The sequence below is a fragment of the Mobula hypostoma genome, chromosome 9 (assembly GCF_963921235.1).
Source record: "Mobula hypostoma chromosome 9, sMobHyp1.1, whole genome shotgun sequence".
NCBI classification, from domain to species: Eukaryota; Metazoa; Chordata; class Chondrichthyes; order Myliobatiformes; family Myliobatidae; genus Mobula; species Mobula hypostoma.
The window spans coordinates 7560422-7578876 of record NC_086105.1 but is presented as its reverse complement, the minus strand read 5'-3'; the positions used below and the strand labels follow the sequence as shown (position 1 = coordinate 7578876).

General features: G+C 41.6%; 1 protein-coding gene across 2 annotated transcripts in view; it reads right to left on the bottom strand.

Annotated features, from left to right (window-relative positions):
- Positions 1-17977, bottom strand: part of LOC134351488 (myelin regulatory factor-like protein) — an 88603-nt gene extending 70626 nt beyond the window's left edge. The window contains exons 1-5 of one of the 2 annotated variants that reach the window (XM_063057700.1): positions 17596-17977; positions 5902-5992; positions 4268-4329; positions 1719-1986; positions 607-701 (exon numbers count right to left, since the gene is read on the bottom strand). In XM_063057700.1, the coding sequence (XP_062913770.1) occupies positions 607-701; positions 1719-1986; positions 4268-4329; positions 5902-5992; positions 17596-17641 (562 nt within the window). In that variant the 5' untranslated portion in view covers positions 17642-17977. The remainder of the gene's footprint in view (positions 1-606; positions 702-1718; positions 1987-4267; positions 4330-5901; positions 5993-17595) is intronic. The other variant, XM_063057701.1, reaches the window with a different exon arrangement.
- Positions 17978-18455: the final 478 nt, after the last annotated feature.

The window sequence follows — 18455 nt, the reverse complement described above, 5'->3', positions numbered from 1 at the left end:
GCTTAGATGTTAACATCAAGAGAATAATAATTTCCAAATCAAACTTCTCTACTTGATGGGATAATGTCCCTGTCCCAGCCTCAGACTACTCTTGTTTTACAAAGGGAGAACAGCCTCACCACAGGTCACTGACCCCATCCATCTGAAATTTCTCTATGTGCAACAATGCCAATAAAGATGGCCATTCAAGTCTCACATGGAATGCATCAATGATTCTACTCAATTACATATGTGACCCATTCTATTTTCACAGAGAAATTAACTCCTTTAAAAATAGAACGAACTGAAAACAAGTAATACAAAATTTAAGCAACATACATCAAAGTTGCTGGTGAACGCAGCAGGCCAAGCAGCATCTATAGGAAGAGGTGCAGTCGACGTTTCAGGCCGAGACCCTGACGAAGGGTCTCGGCCTGAAACATCGACTGCACCTCTTCCTATAGATGCTGCTTGGCCTGCTGCGTTCACCAGCAACTTTGATGTATGTTGCTTGAATTTCCAGCATCTGCAGAATTCCTGTTGTTTGTTTTAATACAAAATTTATCCAATTTTCCAGTTGACACAAATTGAAAGAAAAAAATCAGAACGATTTCAACATCAACCTACAGCAATCTTCTTGAACGTCATTATTCCACGTGTCATCAACAGCGTCCTCAAAAAACTCAGAACGTTTCCTTTTGTTTGAATGCGGAATTAAAACTCTAGAACACAAGAAGTTTTGTGAGAAATTTGCAGAATATATTTTGTACAGTTTGACTGTACCCTCAATACAAACAATTTTGCAATCATTTTCTTTTTCCAGATTGGACAAGTAATCACAATCAGACCAGAGAAATAATAGTGGACTTTAGGAAGGTGCAGAGCAACCAACCTGCTCTACACATACATGGCTCCTCCCCCGAGAGAGTTAAGTGCACCAAGTTCCCGGGAGTTCACATCACGGACGACCTCACCTGGTCCCTCAATATCACCTCCCTGAATAAGGCAGCATTGCAGTGCCTCCACTTCCTGAGGAGATTGAGACAAATGATTCTCCCCCCGCACCCACCTACCCCCACCTCCCATCTTAACTGAATTTTACAGGAACACCATTGAGAGCATCTGATATGGAAGCAGCAGAGCATTGAACTGGATGCCTTTACAAAGGACCTTGAGAATGGCAGAGAAGATCATTGGGATCGTCCTACCATCCGCACGGCCCTTAGTGTTATTAGGGAACTCACCCATCCATCCAGCATCCTTTTTGACTCTCAACCATCAGGCAGGAGTCTCCAATGCATAAAGACAGGAACGGTCGACATGGGAAACAGCTTCACCCCTCAGGCCGTTAGGCTTCTGAACTCCCAGCTGCATCGCATTCGAAGTGTCACCAGATAATTTGTATTGTACCCTACAGTATCTAATTTATGCACTTTACTTTGTTTACCTATGTGTAATTAATTTGTAGATTTAATTCTTACTTTCCTGAGTTATTGCGCGTTATATGTGTGTTATGTGTACCATTGTGCTTCACACCCTGATCTGGAAAAACATCTCATTTGGCGATATACGTGTATATAGTTAACCGACAATAAACTTGACTAGGTTGATTGCTTGATTATAAGTCAGTTAACTAAAATGCAACGTGAACATCAATAATTAGACTCAGATTTAACCTGGTTTAGATATGGCAAGTACGAAAATATTAATTCAAATGTAATTCAATAAGTTTGACTCACTCGGAGGGGTGATTAATATTCTGCTGGACAGGAACAGTTGGTAGACACATATAACTTGGAGGTACTGAGCTGTTGCTTGGAGGTATATTCACGTGAGATTTCACAGAATGTTCCCGAAGTCCATTATATCTGCATTGTTGCGGCAAGTTAGAATGAGTAGACACCGCCAACTCACTGAGTGCGCATGAAGCTTTACGATGGTTCACCGAAGAGGTCTGTCTCATTTGGGGCTGGATTTCAGCAGACTGGGTACCTCCACACTGTACATCTAAATAAAATATTAAATTAATCCAGTATTTCTTATTAAAAGGCATGCATCCTTTCAAACTGGATGTTATAACTGCATCACAGCCTGGTAGGAAAACAGCAATGCTCTTGAATGGAAAGCCCCTACAAAGAGTAGTGGACACAGCTCAGCCCATTACGGGTAAAACCCTCCCAGCCATTGAGCACATTTAGATGAAACACTGTCACAGGGAAAGCAGAGACGTCCCACTGCCCAGGACACACTCTCTTCTCGCTGCTGCCATCAGGGAGAGGTACAAGAGCCTCAGGACTCACACCACCAGGTTCAGGAACAGTTATTACCCCTCAACCATCAGGCTCTAAGGGATAACTTCACTTGCCCCATCAACTTATGGTTTCACTTTCAATGACTTTTCATCTTACGTTTCAATATTTATTGTTTATTTATTATTATTATTTCTTCTTTTTGTATTTGCACAGGTTGTTCTCTTTTGCACTCTGGTTGATCGCCCAAGTTAGGTGGTCTTTTAATGATTCTGTTATGGTTATTATTCTATAGATTTGCTGAGTTTGCCCACAAAGGAAATTAATCTCAGGTTTGCATATGGTGACGTACAGTATATGTACTTTGATAATAAAATTTACTTTGAATTTTAAAAAGCAAAACTGCAACTTATCGCATCGATCTACAATGTCATTGGAGACAATTTCGTCCATGGTATCTATGCTGTCTACACTCAGTTCACAGTGACACACAAAATGGTAACTCTTTTTCTCTTCACAGATACTATTTGACCTGTGCTTTCAAATATACAGCAGATCCCCTCTAAAGATAATTAAAAGCACTCTCTGTGGAAAAACAAGTTACAGGTTCCTCCCAAATAAGCATTTATCATTTGGCAAGTATATTTTTATGGATATCATCCAGTTCTATCCATGCTATCAATGACTTATCTGTAAAGTCTACCATCTTTTCAAAAGACTGTTCTGAACTTTGTCAAAGATGGTTTTATTTCCAAAACATTCTTTGCCTAGTCTCTTTGATGAAACCATAAATTTCCTATTAATTAATCCTACATGGAGTTAAGAGATCGTGTAACGCAAATGACCTTGTTACCCATAGTGCAAAATAAAGAGTTTATAGGAAGGAAATTTAGTTTTTGATAAAAAAAATAAGAGATTCTACAAATGCTGGACATCCAGAGTAAAACACACAAAAAATGGTGGAGGAACTCAGCTGGTCAAGCAGCATCTATGGAAATGAATAAAGAGTTATTCTTTCTTTCCAGTCTTTTTATTGGAATAAAGAGTTATTCTGAAAATAAACACGTTCCTTTAGAGAGATCAGAGCAGAAAATAAGACAGGTAGCTAATGTTGAAATAGAAAGAATATAATTGGGAGAAGTGATAGAGCATTAATAAATACAAATAAAAACTGTTTTGCATGAAATAGTATGATCAAGTCATTCCAATGGAACTCAATACTCTTCATTTTCCTGCTGACCTATAATATGGTTCATTGCCCTCTGATTCTTCACTTAAGTTACTAACAGCTGAGGACCCAGTTCTGATCCCTTGCCTACACACCGTAACAGACAGCTAACTAGAAAAACGGACGGTTTATTTCTATTCAATTTTATTCCTCTACGTTCAATCCCATAAATATCGAGATTTGATCATATCAGAGCCAGATTTAATATTTATTTCCTTATTTATTTATTGAGATACAGCTTGGAATAGGCCCTTCTGCCCCTTCAAGCCCTGCTTTCCTACAATCCCCCGATTCAAACCGAGCCTCATCATAGGACAATTTACAACGACCAATTCACCTACCTACCAGTATGTTTTGGACAGTGGGAGGAAACCGGATCACCTGGAGGAAATTTATATATTCTTCAGAGCTTGTCTGCCTGGCATCAGTGGTCGCATAAGCAGGACTTGTGATATGTACCAGCTGCTCACACGACCATCCACCACCTGCTCCCTGACTGGGGGGGTGGGGGGAGGACGAGCTAAGCAGGCATTACTCCTTGTCCAAGAGTGACCTGCAGGCTAGCGGAGGGGCGAAGTGCCTTACGCCTCCTTTGGTAGAGACGTTTCTCCACCCTGTCACTCTGCAGAGTATAATGTGATCGTTGAAGCCTGCTAGGAAAACATTTGAACATCAGTAACATACAGACACACGGCTGGTAGTAAGGGTTTTGTATTTATATTTTAACATGCATTTTTAACATGCTACTGAAAAGCTCTGCTTGACAATCCTTACTTGCAATATCGATGTTGTACATGAAAGCATCACGTACCTTTCATCTGCGGAGGTGAACAGCGTTCAGAAACAGAATCTGGTGGTGACTCTGGTAATGTGCTGCGTTGACACAGAAAATTTTTAACAGTTGCAATAAATATATGGCAAACAACAACACTACATTACTTGCTTTTATTAGTTGAGGCACTGAGTTCAAAAGTCAAGAGGTTATGAATTTTATAGCCACATTTACAACTTTACAACTTTACAAAACTCTGGTTAGGCCACACCAGGAGTATTTCATACAGGTCCGGTTGCTCCACTGGAGGAAGCATATTGAGGTTTTGGAGAGGGCACAGAAGAGGTTTACCAGGATGCTGCCTGGTTTAGAGGGCATGTGCTATCACGAGCAGTCGGACAAACTTGGGTTGTTACTTGCAAGCGCCAGAGGCTCAGGAGAGATCTAATAGAGGTTTACAAGATTATGAGAGGCATTGATATAGTGGACAGAGAGTATCTGTTTCCCAGGATTGAAATGTCTAATACCAGAGGGCATGCATTGAAGATGAGAGGCAGTAGGCTCAAGGTGTAGGTAGGAGAGCTTAGTGTTTGGGTGTTTTTGATTTGCTTTTTATCATGGGCCAAATGGTCTGTTTCTGTTCTGTACTGTTCTATGTATTTGAGTATTTGCTTTACACTAATATAGTTTTATAGTAGAACTCAGAACCAGTCAAGTTGTTGTAGTAGCAGAAAGACATCACATCAGAGGGTCCATTAGTCGGAAAACTTAAATCCCACTCATGATCCAGTAAGCAAGTGGCACAAGTTAACATGAACACTTCGTGTCAGTCCCCAAGTGAGAAACTAACACAGGACACCAATCAGACACCTAACTTCACCAAAGTCACAGCAAATGACAGGGACAGAAATTCCTTTACTGGTCATCATACGTTATAGAGATTAGCAGTTGAATTTCCACTGCCCGACATACCTGTATCTCATAGCAGAAAGCCCCCTAACGCCAGCCTTCCATGGTCACGTGAGAAAAGTGACTGCAACAAAAATCATTTTGAACCCATGCCACTGGCATTTCAGGACAAGAAAGGAATAAAAATTCTTTAAACCATGAAGTCTTTAAACAAGGCACAAACCTTGTGGCGATGCTCATGCCGGTTTCCGTGGTGTGAAGCAACTGAGAGTACAAGACTCTCCCTCCAGATAGGATGCCAGTCTATCACGAGGTTAACCCCCAGCATTTTTGCCAGTACCCATTCTCAGCTGGGTAGATGGGAGCATTGTGTGGTTAAGTGCCTTGCTCAAGGACACACACACGCTGCCTCGGCCAAGGCTCGAACCCACGACCTTCAGATCGCTAGTCCAACGCCCTAACCACTTGGCCACGTGCCACACTGTGCAATCCAAGTTCAAAATTAATAAACCTCAAGAACTAAGCAGACTTAGTGACCCTTAAAATGTTTGGGAATAATTTCATTGATGGAGAGCCCATGTAGAAGTTACATCTATCACAGACAAAATGCATTCACAGCTCATGTCATAATCATGTCCGTCAGTGAGTCGCTTCACCAGCATGGAAATAAGTGTACAGAAGTAGTTTAGAGTTTGGTTTTTTATGAAAGGTATTGATATATTTAAACTATTCCTACAAGTTAACCATGTCACAAGGTTACTTACACAAGTCCTGGTTCTAAGTCATTGCTAATATATTCTTCCAGCATACTGGTGTCAACAAAAAGATTCTCCAGTCCTCCAGTGACATCCTTACCTGAGGGGAAAATCAAACTCTGCTACTTTACACAACAAAAGTTGAGATTATAATACGTACACAGAAATAGTAAACATTATTTCTGTTATGGCACATGCATCTATGGAAGACTAAAGCATTTATGTTTTCACATTTATGACTTTATTTTTTTAAAAAAAACAGAACTCTCTTATTGTCACACAACTGAGCTGGAAGAAGCAGTGGTGGAAATACACACAGTGGTCACTTTATTAGGTACCTAATAAAGTGGGCACTGTGGGTATGTTCGTGGTCGTCTACTGTTTGTAGCCCATCCATTTCAAGATTGAACGTGTTGTGCATTCAGAGATGCTCTTCTGAACACCACTGTAGTAACATGTGGTTATTTGAGTTACTGTCACTTTCCCCAGGTTAGAAACCCCTGCTATAGAGACTGTTGTGCATGAAAACCGCAGGAGATCAACAGCATCTGATACTCAAACCACCCCATCTGGCACCAAACAATCATTCCATATTCAAGGACACTTAGATCACATTTCTTCCCCATTCTGATGTTTGCTCTGAACAAATGATCCATTTGACCACGTCTCCATGTTTTTGTGCACTGTGTTGCTAAGATATGATTGGTTGGTAAGATATTTGCATTAACGAGCAGGTGCACAGGTGTACCTGATAAAGTGGTCACTGAGTGTAAATATGATCGTGAGCTTCGGGAGGCTTTTGGACAGGCAGACGTATGCTTGACACAGATTTCGAAAGCTGAAGCTCCTGTGCTGCACTGTTCCAGTCACGATGGCACCTGTGTACAACGCTTCCTTGGTCAACATCTTCTGGATAGACCACTAAACTGTTTATTTCACTTCTTTTACATCTGTTTGTCATCTTACGTGTGTTTCTGGAACTGTTAGAGCCTGGGATTTGGAACTTGGAGATCGATTGGGTGATCCAATGCTTTGTTTACTCCAAGAAGATACCAGAAAGTGAGTGCAAGCCTTGAGGCGAAGAAACTATGAGACAGTGCATGAGCCAATGTTCAATTCCATTTCGCCAATTAAAGCAACAAGGGAGATTGGAACATTGAGGCGAACGCAGAAGGCGAGTGAGGGTTCAGCGCTGACGACCTGCCTTTTGATCACCAATGGGATCCCTCTGCTGCCAGAGGAGCCGCCTGTGTGGCCGATTGCTGTGCGCGAAGGGCAAGGCCTCTGCACTCGAGCCCTGTCTCTCTCTTTTGATGATGCTGGAGGATGCTACTCAGGTTCTGCATTTATGGATTTGGACAATGGACACTTTCAGTCTTATTGTTTTTATATTTGGGGTTGTCATTCTTTCTCTCTCATTGTATTTTGTGCAGGGGGAAGGTGGGGTAGAGAGGGTCGATGTTCTTCTTGCGTTTCGTGCAGGGGAGGGGGGGTTGGAGAGTTGATGATCGTGCTGCCGTTCAATTTTTTGTGCGGTGGGGGGAGTAGGTTTGCTGTTTCTCTTTGAACTGACTTCCATGGTTTTCTTTGCTCTGTGGCTATCTGGAGAAGGTGAATCTCAGAGTTGCATATTGCATACGTACTTTAATAATAAATGAACCTTTGACCCTTCCTATGTCTTAATAATGTCAGTGTAGAACTTAAAAAGTTCATAAAGATACTCATAAAGAGCTGGACAAACCAACCCAGTAAATTACCATCCGGAGAGTCAACTCTTAGTCATCAGTGAAGCGTTGGAAAAGAAGCATCGACAGGACGATCAACATCCACTTACTTCCCAATGCTCAGTTTTGGTTTTGCAGGGATCTTCAAAATCTTCATTTAAACAATGACAATGAACTATATTCCAGAGACAAGATCAAAGTGACTTCCCTTGCCATCGATGCTGAGGTGTTAGGAGGCCCCGCCAAAACTGAAGTCAATGAGGCTCAGAGAGAAAACACCCCAGCTAGAAGTATTGGAATAAATCTGCAGATGCCTAAAATGTAAAATAAAAACAAGACCCTGGAAATACGCAGCGGGCCAGATGGTGTGTGTGTGGAAATGGGAAAATTAACATTTCAGGTCATGGCCATTTCATCATCAGACTAATAATAAGAATCAAGTTAGTCTGGGTAGTAGAGAAGATGGGGGAGGGTGAACGCCTCTGATAATGGGGAAGCAATGGTACAGTTAATGTCTTCAATATGTCTGTCTGATGTTTTGCCAATGCCACATTGTCTGACTAAATGAAAAATAAAGCAAAACATGGCAAGTTCTCGGAATGAGGCAGTTATGTAAAGCTAAAGAATGCAACATGACCTCCAGAAGCCTGTAATGTGTCCAGATGGAAGGTGAGGCTTTGTTCCTCGAGCTGCTTATTGTAAGAGTGAAGGCAGCCTCAGAAAGTGAGGTCTTTTTCTATTACTATTTTTGTACTATATTGCTGCAGCATGACAACAAATTTCATGACGTATGCTGGTGATATTAACTTGATTCTGATTGGGAATGGGATGATGAATTAAAGCAGCAAGCAACCAGGAGCTCATAGTCACGGCTGCAGACGGAAGACAAGCAAACCACAAAGCCATTACCCTATCTGCTTTTGATAAAAATATCGAGGAAAGCTCTTGGACTTGAAATATTGATAGCTCCTCTCTTCACATACTGTCTGACCTGCTCAATTTTTCCAGCATTTTCTGTTTGTATTACAGATCACACTGTTATGTGTGGAGAGGAAAAATCATTTCAGAGTGAAGATACTAGAGAGACAGAGAGAGCAATGCAACCTGTAAGACTACAGTTCACATTTTTGAGTGACACCAAGTGTGAGCCAAAAAAAAATCCGCATACTGCTTCCACCCCACCACCCCCAGCCCGACGAACCATCAACACAGTGTACCGCTCTGTCAACCCCTGCTCAGAATATTGAGACGGAAAATCAAAATCAATATGGTACTTAACTTTGCATCTGAAGGTGTATTAACCGTAAATAGATGAGGCTGTTTGCTTGCTCTTAATGTAACAGATTTAATTGTCGAGTATTTTCCAACAAGGCGGGAAAGCTGTTCCCCATAACAGTTAGAGTTTTAATAATTTTACTTGGGTTAAAGTCACTATTTGGTCAGAACTTTGACGGGTGAAGCCCTCCCAACCATTGAGCACATTTACATGAAACGCTGCCATAGTCAGGGACTCGCACCATCCAGTGGCAAATCTGCGGAATTCATTGGCACAGGCAGCTATAGATTTATTTAAGGCAGAGGCTGGTAGGTTCTTGATTAAGGTTCTTCAGGGCACGAAAGCATATGGGGAGAAGGCAGGAGATTGGGGCTGAAAGGAAATTGGATCAGCCATGATAAAATGGCAGAGCAAACTCGATGGGCCAGATGGCCTAATTCTGCTTCTATATCTTATGGTCTTATAGATATGCTCTCTTCTGGCTGCTGCCATCAGGTAGAAGGTACAGGAGCCTCAGGACTCACACCACCAGGTTCAGGAACAGTTATTACCCCTCAACCATCAGGCTTTTGAACCAAAGAAAATAACTTCACTCACCCCCATCATTGAAATGTTCCCACAACCTATGGACTCACTTTCAAAGACTCATCATCTCATGTTCTCAATATTATTGCTTATTTATTTATACTATAAGACCATAAGACAAAGGAGCAGAAGTAGGCCATTCCGCCCATCGAGTCTGCTCCGCCATTTTATCATGAGCTGATCCATTTTAACCTATTTAGTCCCACTGCCCCGCCTTCTCACCATAACCTATGATGCCCTGGCTACTCAGATACCTATCAATCTCTGCCTTAAATACACCCAATGACTTGGCCTCCACTGCTGCCTGTGGCAACAAATTCCATAGATTCACCAACCTCTGACTAAAAAAATTTTTTCGCATTTCTGTTCTGAAAGGGCACCCTTCAATCCTGAAGTCATGCCCTCTTGTACTAGATTCCCCCATCATGGGAAACAACTTTGCCACATCCACTCTGTCCATGCCTTTTAACATTCAAAATGTTTCTATGAGGTCTCCCCTCATTCTTCTAAACTCCAAGGAATACAGTCCAAGAGCGGACAAACGTTCCTCATATGTTAACCCTCTCATTCCCGGAATCATTCTTGTGAATCTTCTCTGTACCCTCTCCAACGTCAGCACATCCTTTCTTAAATAAGGAGACCAAAACTGCCCACAGTACTCCAAGTGAGGTCTCACCAGCGCCTTATAGAGCCTCAACATCACATCCCTGCTCCTATACTCTATTCCTCTAGAAATGAATGCCAACATTGCATTCGCCTTCTTCACTACCAACTCAACCTGGAGGTTAACTTTAAGGGAATCCTGTACGAGGACTTCCAAGTCCCGTTGCATCTCAGAACTTTGAATTCTTTCCCCATTTAAATAATAGTCTGCCCGTTTATTTTTTCTGCCAAAGTGCATAACCATACACTTTCCAACATTGTACTTCATTTGCCACTTCTCTGCCCATTCTTCCATTCTATCCAAGTCTCTCTGCAGACTCTCCGTTTCTTCAGCACTACCAGCCCCTCCACCTATCTTCGTATCGTCAGCAAACTTAGCCACAAAGCCATCTATTCCATAATCCAAATCGTTGATGTACAATGTAAAAAGAAGCGACCCCAACACTGATCCCTGTGGAACACCACTGGTAACCGGCAGCCAACCAGAATAGGATCCCTTTATTCCCACTCTCTGTTTCCTGCCAATCAGCCAACGCTCTATCCACATATGTAACTTTCCTGTAATTCCATGGGCTCTTATCTTGTTAAGCAGCCTCATGTGTAGCACCTTGTCAAAGGCCTTCTGAAAATCCAAATATACAACATCCACTGCATCTCCCTTGTCTAGCCTACTGGTAATTTCCTCAAAAAATTGTAATAGGTTTGTCAGGCAGGATTTTCCTTTAAGGAATCCACGCTGAGTTCTGCCTATTTTGTCATATGCCTCCAGGTACTCTGTAACCTCATCCTTGACAATCCACTCCAACAACTTCCCAACCACTGACGTCAAGCTAACAGGTCTATAATTTCCTTTTTGCTTCCTTGCCCCCTTCTTAAATAGCGGAGTGACATTTGCAATCTTCCAGTCCTCCGGAACCATGCCAGAATCTATCGACTTTTGAAAGATCATCGCTAATGCCTCCGCAATCTCCACAGCTACTTCCTTCAGAACACGAGGGTGCATTCCATCTGGTCCAGGAGATTTATCGACCTTTAGCCTATTCAGCTTCCTGAGTACTTTCTCTGTCGTAATTGTGACTGCGCACACTTCTCTTCCCTGCCACCCTTGAGTGTCCGGTATCCTGCTGTCTTCCTCAGTGAAGACTGATGCAAAATACTTGTTCAGTTCCTCTGCCATCTCCTCATCTCCCATTACAATTTCTCAAGTATCATTTTCTATCGGTCCTATATCTACTCTCACCTGTCTTTTACTCTTTATATACCTGAAAAAGCTTTTAGTATCCTCTTTGATATTATTTGCTAGTTTCCATTCATAGTTAATCTTTTCTCTCTTAATGACCTTCTTGGTTTCCTTTTGTAAGGTTTTAAAGACTTCCCAATCCTCTGTCTTCCCACTAATTTTTGCTTCCTTGTATGCCCTCTCCTTAGCTTTAACTTTGGCTTTGACTTCTCTTGTCAACCACGGTTGTATCCTTTTTCCACTTGAAAATTTCTTTTTTGGAATATACCTGTCTTGTACCTTCCTCACTTCTCGCATAAACTCCAGCCACTGCTGCTCTGCTGTCTTTCCCGCCAGTGTCCCTTTCCAGTCAACTTTGGCCAGTTCCTCGCTCATGCCACTGTAATTTCCTTTACTCCACTGAAATACCGACACATCAGATTTCGGCTTCTCTTTTTCTAATTTCACAGTGAACTCAATCATGTTATGATCACTGCCTCCTAAGGGTTCCTTCACCTCAATCTCTCCAATCACCTCTGGTTCATTACACAATACCCAATCCAGTACAGCCGATCCCCTAGTGGGCTCAACAACAAGCTGTTCTAAAAAGCCATCTTGCAGACATTCTACAAATTCTCTCTCTTGAGATCCAGTGCCGACCTGATTTTTCCAATCTACTCGCATGTTAAAATCCTCCACAATTATCATAACACTGCCCGTCTGACAAGCCTTTTCTATTTCCAGTTGTAATTTGTAGTCCACATCCCTGCAGCTGTTTGGAGGCCTATAAATAACTGCCATCAGGGTCCTTTTACCCCTGCTATTCCTTAGCTCAACCCATAAAGATTCTGCACCTTCCGATCCTATATCACCTCTTTCTAATGATTTAATATCATTTCTTACCAATAAAGCCACGCCTCCCCCTCTGCCTACCTTCCTATCCTTCCGATACACCGTGTATCCTTGGACATTCAGCTCCCAGAGACATGCATCCTTTAGCCAGGTCTCAATGATGGCCACAATATCATACCTGCCAATCTGTAGCTGTACAACAAGATCATCCACCTTATTTCTTATGCTGCGTGCATTTAAGTATAACACCTTAAGACCAGTATTTGATACTTTTTGCTTTGATTTCACTGCAACTTTATTGCACTGCAACTCATCCCAATGGCTACACATTTGCCCCATCACCTGCCTGTCTTTCCTGACATCTTTACTGCTCACTATCTTAGATTTATTTCTGTTTTCCCCTTCCTCCACTCTATCATTCCGGTTCCCATCCCCCTGCTAAATTAGTTTAAACCCTCCCTAACAGCTCTATTAAACTTTCCCGCCAGGATATTGGTCCCCTTCGGGTTCAGGTGTAACCTGTCCTTTTTGAACAGGTCATACTTCCCCCAGAAGAGATCCCAATTATCCAAGAATCTGAAACCCTGCCCCCTACACCAGTCTCTCAGCCAGGCATTCATCTGCCTGATCCGACTACTCTTGCCCTCGCTAGCACGTGGCACAGGTAGCAATCCCGAGATTACTATCCTGGAGGTCCTGCTTCTCAGCTTCCTTCCTAACTCCTGGAATTCTCTCTTCAGGACCTCCTCCTTTGTCCTATCTATGTCATTGGTACCAACATGTACCAAGACAACTGGCTGTTCACCCTCCCCCTTTAGAATATTCAGGACCCGATCTGAGACATCCCATACCCTGACACCTGGGAGGCAACACACCATGTCTGTTCCCCTGACTATGGAATCCCCCACGACTACCGCATTTCTCTTCACTCTGTATTATTGTTTTTGCATTTGCACACATTGGTGTCTTCTGTGCTCTGGTTGAATATGCTAGTTAGGCAGCCTTTCATTGATTTGTTACAGTTACTATTCCATTGATTTGTTGAGTATGCCCACAAGAATATGAATCTCAGGGCTGTAGAGGGTGATTATATATGTACTTTTATAATAAGTTTACTTTAAACTTTGTTGTTTCAAATTCACAGGCAAAGTTTAAATCTTTCGCACAGATATTTGTAATGGTCAAGGAACATTTCCCTTCCTATTTCACACAGTATGTGGTGAGGTATATCAGGATTATGTCTCTTTGCTGGGCACTGGAAACATTGACAGTGACGTATGGATACAAGATGGGTGTGTCTGGATTAAAACATCGACTCATCGTTTCTTACTGATGCTGCCCGACCTGCTGAGTTCATCCAGCGTACTGAAAGTGTCTGGATCAAGTCAGGGGCACTAAGATTCAGGCAAATTTACTTTAAAAGAAAACTACATATATGTCAGTTAACACCACAAACAATTCAATTTCACTTCTCATTTAATTCTGAAATATACTAGAAGTGACAACGGAAAGCCAGAAAGAAACCATAACAAACTATATCATGACACCTTCTCCCTCACCTCCATTCAGGGCCCCAAACAGTCCCTCCAGGTGAGGCAACACTTCATCTGTGAATCTGCTGGCGTCGTCTATTGTGTACCGTGCTCCCAATGTGGCCTCCTCTACATTGGTGAGACCCGTTGCAAACTGGGGGACCACTTTGTTGAGCACTTCCACACCATCCACCAAAAGCAGAACTTCCCATTGGCCAAACATTTTAACTTTGATTCCCATTCCAACATGTTGGTCCATTGCCTCGATGAAGCCACCCTCAAGGTGGAGGAGAAATGCCTTATATTCTCTCTGAATAGTCTCCAAACTGATGGCATGAGTACTGGTTTTTCCTACCAGTAAAAAAAAATCTTCTCCCTCTCCTTTTCTATTCTCCTCTCTGGCTTCTTACCTCTTGTCACCTGCCATCACTTGGATCCACTCTCCTCACCTATCAGATTCCTTCCTCTCCACCCTGTAACTTTCACACACACCTGGCTTCACCTATCACCTCTTCCCCAATCTTTTTATTCTGGCAGCTTCCCCCTTTCATTGCAGTCCTGAAGAAGGGTCTCAGCCTAAATTGGTAACTGTTTATTCATTTCCATTGAATCTGCCTGACCTGATGAGTTCCTCCAGGATTTTGTGTGTGCTGCTTTGGATTGCCAACACCTTTATAATTGCTTATTATTCATTATATTTTACATTAAAATTTTGAAAAATTGTCACATCTAATGAAATGGAAACTACAAAAAAGCAGGAGAGTGAATTGCAAGCAATCATTGTTCTACCATGTTTAACCTCTGGCAGCGTCAATGCCATTACCACTGTGTACGTTTCATTTTATTTGCTATTCCTGACTCCAGTATCTAGAGTTAGTAACAATAGTCTGAATTTAATCATTTGCAGATATAGACCATGTGACCCGTGGACCAGGTTAACCTACCAACCAGTACATCTTTGGACTGGGAGAGAAAACCCGAGATCCTAGAGGAAACTCATGCAGTCTCGGAGAGAACGTACAAACCCCTTACAGGCAGCAGCAGGAATGGAACTGGGGTTGCCTGTACTGTAAAGCATTGTGCTCGCCACTAGGCTACTGTGTCGAAAGACCCAAAACACCCAATGCTCCCAAGTTACATCACTGATATGTCCCAGCGCATCCCGTAATGTATCTCAGCATCATAGACATCTGTACATGTTGCTAAAGGACTACAAACTGACAGCTATTAACACCATTTGAGGTCTTTTTGAGAATTGAAGATATCACATTAGGTTCAAAATGATGAATACCAATTAAAAACTGAATCAAACAGGTAAGAAACTGAGTTCCAGCAATTGTTAATTATTTTCAGAATAGAAGATTCACAGAGATTACACTGTATTCCTTAGAGCAGATGCAACACATGCAATTTACAGTACAGCTAACTTTACATTTGCCTTTGCTCCTGCAGTCAGTGCTATGTTACCTTCAGTAGAACAGATGGCTGACACTAAAGTTAAGGGGTATAGAGAAGCATCTTGTAAAGAATAAATTATCTTAAATCAGATACAAATGCTGGAGTCAGAAGGCATTTTTCCAGAAATTAAGAGAAATAGTGGCTGTGCTTGCTAGTGCATCCAATGGTTTGCCAGAGATTCTTCTTGATGACTAGAGGGAAACAGAAGTATGGACGGGATGGTGCTGAATAATATCGGTAGCTTGGGTTGAGGTGTTTGATGTTGCAATGTTTGCCCAGCTTAGCGATCACCTTCATCAGCAGGTAAGGTGGCATTCCTGGGACAGTTGTGATATTGATCTCGAGTGCTTGCATTTATACAGGCCCCTGTTCGCTCGCCTCGGTCCTGATTGGCTATTCCTTTCAGTTGACCTTTGAATTCAATTGGCTCACATTTTCTGGCTCTTATGGGTTTGTAGATGGCATCTATTTCAATATGTTTGTTTACATGAGCCAATAGAATTCAAGTGTCAGCTGAAAAGAGTAGTCAATCAGGACTGAGACAAGTGAACAGGGGACTGTATAAATGCGAGCACTCCCAGAGAACAGCACCAACAACCATGCACTGAGGGATGTCAACCTTGAGTGGTGACTCCAAACCAATTGCCAAGCTCGGCGCACACAACGTTAGAACTATGGATAGACAGCCAGTCTATGAAATTGTTGTGTCCAGACTGCAGCCAGAATGTAAGCAACAGGCTAATTCAACACTGATAGCATGGTGCTGAAAGCGATTATGAAAATTATGCATCTAACTGCAACTCTTCATATTCCACATTTTCTCTGAAAATGCTGTTCTGCAGTTTTTTTCTCCCCTTCCCTTGCAGCAAATCATTTCCTGAATCCCCAGTAAATGTAGGATAATTTCTTCAGATACTTTTACTTCCCATTCCAACCTGTCAGCCCACGGCCTCCTCCACTGCTCTGATGAGGCCACACTCAGGTTGGAGTAGCAACACCTTATATTCCACCAACCTGATGGCATGAATATTGACTTCTTGAACTTCCGGTAATTGACCCCTCCCCCCTCACCATTCCCATTTCCCTTCCATTTTCTCTCCTTCACTGCAGATCACATCCCACTTCCTTTTTTCCATGGCCTTCTGTCTTCTCCCATCAGATTCCTCCTTCTCCAGCCCCAACTCTTTCACCAACTTCCCAGTACTTCACTGTACTCCTACCCCTCCCAGTTTCACCCATCACCTGCCAACTTGTACTTCTTCCTCCCCTCCTACCACCTCCTTACTCTGACTTCTTCCCCTTTCTTTCTAGTCCTGACGAAAAGCCTTGGCCCAAAATGTCAACTGTTTACTCTTTTCCATAGATTCACCCTCAGGCTGGCCAGCCGAGTTCCTCAGCATTGTGTGTGTGTATGTGGCCATATTTAAATATACATGCAGAAGATCAATCTCAATCCACTCACAGAAGCATAGCGACTAATTTAGGCATCAAAAACAATTTTGACAAAGCCTTTGGGGGTAGATTTTTTTTTGAAATAAAACAATTATTTCATTTCATAATTCAATCTTTTTTTTCTACATGATTTGGAATATGGGATACTGTGATAATATTGCTGTGATTTAAATGTAATGTAATTCATATGATTTACTTGTATCCTTATGAATTTTGTATTTGTATTCATGCAATTTATATAATATCAATAAAAATATTAAAACAAAAAAGTCTCATGATCACTTACTATGTAGTCTGTGTAAGGGATGGTTTAAATCTGATTATTAAATGACCTTCTGCTATGAAGCTCTTAAGTTGAGCTAAGACCAAAGACAACTTGAAAGAGCCTTTATTCTATTATCAAAGGTAAAACTAAACAATTTAGGTAATTGTACTTACTCATTACTTGGCTGAACGTCATACAATATGGGCTTCCTTCTGGATTTATTTATTCATGAACATGAAAATTTGGAAATTGTCTTTTTTGAAAGTTACTAAGATCTCTGGTTTGCAAATGAGTAGAATAAGACCATATTTAAGAATTTGCAGTAAGTCTATGTGCCACCCATTCCCATTGGCCACGCCACAACTTATTTTTGCTGGGAGAAAAATTAAATGCTACATTTCCAGTCCACCGACTACCAAATGTGCAAGTTTGTACATAACAGCACAAGGTGAACTGTGTTTCAAAGACAACACAATGAGAAAATCCAGCAGCATAAAAAAAGTGCATATTGCCAATTCAGATAAGCAGAATACATCACTCAATTTACTGATTAACTTTAATAGTCTCCAACTTTTCTAACCTCCGATCACTCCAGATGGCAAACCAAAAAGAGACCACATTTCACTGAATATACTCCATTTTCAAATGCCTTTAAAGGAAATATTTTCAATTCTTACCATCAAAGAACTGCTGCAGGGCTTCATTTTCTCCTAAAACATCCATTTTGAGTTTCTAGAGCACAGAAACTGAAACTCCTTCCAATACCGTTCAGCTAATCAGAATAAAATAGAGATCCATCTCACATTTCATAAATGTACAGGAGGCATCTTCATATACAAAATACTTCAGCATTTGTGGGTCATGTGCCGTGAACTTGCAATCTTCCTCCACGATTCACCATTTCCCATTTTCTTTTTACCACAATGGCAGGAAATCACAAGCATTTCATGGCTGCCATACACAAAGACAAGTTTTCCTCAAGTTATTTAGAACAACTACTGGAATAAGCCCACTTAATACAAGAAATCTTTCCTCATTCTCAAAACTTGTCGACCTTTGACCAGGCACTGCAAGCCTTTTCCTGGTTACTGTACTCAGTCCAAGCAATTTGCTGCAATTAGATTTTATTGCAGAGGACAGTGGCCTTGCGCAAGTAACATAAATGGTGCACTTTGAAATTGCTGTTTATTTCATACTTGTTTAGGATTAGCTGATAGTACAGTTTATAAAACAAATGAAGGGAAGAAAAGACTATTTTAAGAAAGATTTCAGGACAGCAGTGAAAACAGATGGCTAACTTCTTAGATGATTTATGGTAGAAAAGCCCAAAATAAAATAGATGGTTCAGTGCAGGGCAGTGGGAAGAGAAAGATTTGATGTTTCAAGTCAAAGACCATTCTCCAGTCCTGTAGAAGCTGCGTACTACCAGAAAGCACCTACAATGTTCAGCATGTCTATTCAGAGATCCTGCTAAGTACTGCTATTTAGCCCAAAGATAACACCAGTCAAGTGCAGCACTGGCAAAATCCACTTGCTC